At 44.7% G+C, this 1,846-nt stretch overlaps 1 protein-coding gene across 1 annotated transcript; it reads left to right on the top strand.

The window, feature by feature from the left end:
* Positions 1–939: 939 nt before the first annotated feature.
* LOC111991860 (uncharacterized) lies at positions 940–1,515 on the top strand. The gene is made up of 2 exons (XM_024023670.1): positions 940–1,270; positions 1,367–1,515. Exons 1-2 carry the CDS (start codon positions 940–942, stop codon positions 1,513–1,515), a joined length of 480 nt encoding a protein of 159 aa, XP_023879438.1.
* Positions 1,516–1,846: the final 331 nt, after the last annotated feature.

The raw sequence follows: 1,846 nt of genomic DNA, 5'->3' as shown, positions 1-1,846 counted from the left end.
GGTGTGTAACGGGCCAACTCAGCAGGCCCTCGTGGGCTTACCTGAAGCGCACAGGCCCAATATGCAGTGGGCCATGGATTTTAATTCTAAACAAGCCCAACTCGAAAATAGTCTTATCTTTGCTTTAGTTAGCCCAGTGCCTATAAAGGACACCAACTCAACAAAAAAGCAGGTAAGGGGCCAGAAAAAAACAAAGACATCGTCTTTGGCAAAAGGAAAAGAGAACATGACAGGGGTGTGTGCAAACTCTTGCATGGCTGTCAAGACAGTTCGGGGCATGGATATGGAGGTTGATAAAGAGGAGGTAGGTAACAAATGAAGATGTCGCACACCTCTGATGGAGCTAGAGAAAGAAAATGGGAATGGTAAGAGAGTGAAAGTGGAAGGGGAGGTTAAGGAGCTTGGAAAAGTTCTGAAACAATATCTTGGATCAGTGGAGGCTGCAGGGCAGCCTCGCCGAACACAATGAGTGCTTTAGCTTGGAACTGTAGGGGGCTTGGGAACCCTTTAACAATTAAAACACTCCAAAAAATCATTAAGGAGGAAGATCCCATTTTAGTCTTTCTAATGGAGACTAAATTTAAGATTACGGAGATGGAAGGAATTAAAAGAAAGGTTGAGAGACAACATAGCCTGATGGTGCCAAGCCAAAATCGAGGGGGTGGATTAGCTTTACTTTGGAAGGAGACTCTACAGGTGGAACCTCTGACTTACTCACAGAGGCACATTGATGTGATAGTTAATGAGGAGGGTAGGAATAAGAGATGGAGGTTTACTGGCTTTTACGAAAATCTGGAGATGGGTAAACAGGAGGAATTGTGGTCACTGATAAGGAATCTCAGTAATAGATCGGATTTCCCTTGGGTGATTATTGGTGACTTCAATGAGCTGCTGCATGCAAAGGAAAAATAGGGGGGTAACGCACGACTTGGGGGTCAAATGAAGCTGTTTCGGGACACCATTAATAGCTGTGGATTACGTGACATGGGCTACTGTGGGTCGGACTTTACATGGAGCCAAAAACTTGGCACAAAAGGGTGGGTCCGTGAATGCTTGGATAGAGCCTTTGTTTCAACGGATTGGACAGGAATGTTCCGTACAACTAAGATTTTCCATGTAGCCAATTCGGTGTCCAATCACAGCATGTTGATTCTCAAGAATGCTAAACCAAACGGATGGCGGAAAAAGAGGAAAAAGCTGTTTAGATTTGAGTCGATGTGGCTAAGGGATGAATGGTGCTCAGGGGTGGTCATTGATGCGTGGGAAAAAGGTAGAATGTCAGGGACTGACTGGCCGCTTCTTTAATGCTTGGAGGAGTGTCGTGCCTCATTGACTGAATGGATCAAACACTCCTTTGGCCATGTAGGCAAACAAATTTCCAAGTTGCAAAGGAAGCTTCAGGTGTTGAAGAATATGAGGGGCGGAGAGTCGACCCTTGAAGACATTCATGCCTTAAAGAAGGAGTTGAATAGGTGGATGTTGGTGGAGGAGGATATGTGGCACCAACGGTCATGAAACAATTGGCTGAAGGCTGGTGATAGAGACACCACTTTTTTCCATACAAAAGCTTCTAATCGGTGGCAAAGGAACCTCATAAATAGGGTGTTGGACTCTGATAATTTTTGGTAGGAAGACTAGGAGCAAGTTGGCAGGACCTTTCTTGATTATTATTATGTGCAGTTTTTTACTTCCTCGCAGCCAGTAGTGGAGAATGAGCTACTTGAGGCCATTCACACAAAAGTCACTGACAAGATGAATGCTTCCTTACTTAGAAATTTTAATGCTCAGGAGGTGGATAAGGCTCTTTAACAGATGCACCCGTTAAAAGCGCTCGGTCTTGATGGTA

This window comes from Quercus suber, unplaced genomic scaffold (assembly GCF_002906115.3).
Source record: "Quercus suber isolate HL8 unplaced genomic scaffold, Cork oak 2.0 scaffold_87, whole genome shotgun sequence".
Taxonomy (NCBI): domain Eukaryota; kingdom Viridiplantae; phylum Streptophyta; class Magnoliopsida; order Fagales; family Fagaceae; genus Quercus; species Quercus suber.
The sequence above is the reverse complement of the archived record's forward strand: the minus strand, read 5'-3'. Positions and strand labels throughout refer to the sequence as shown.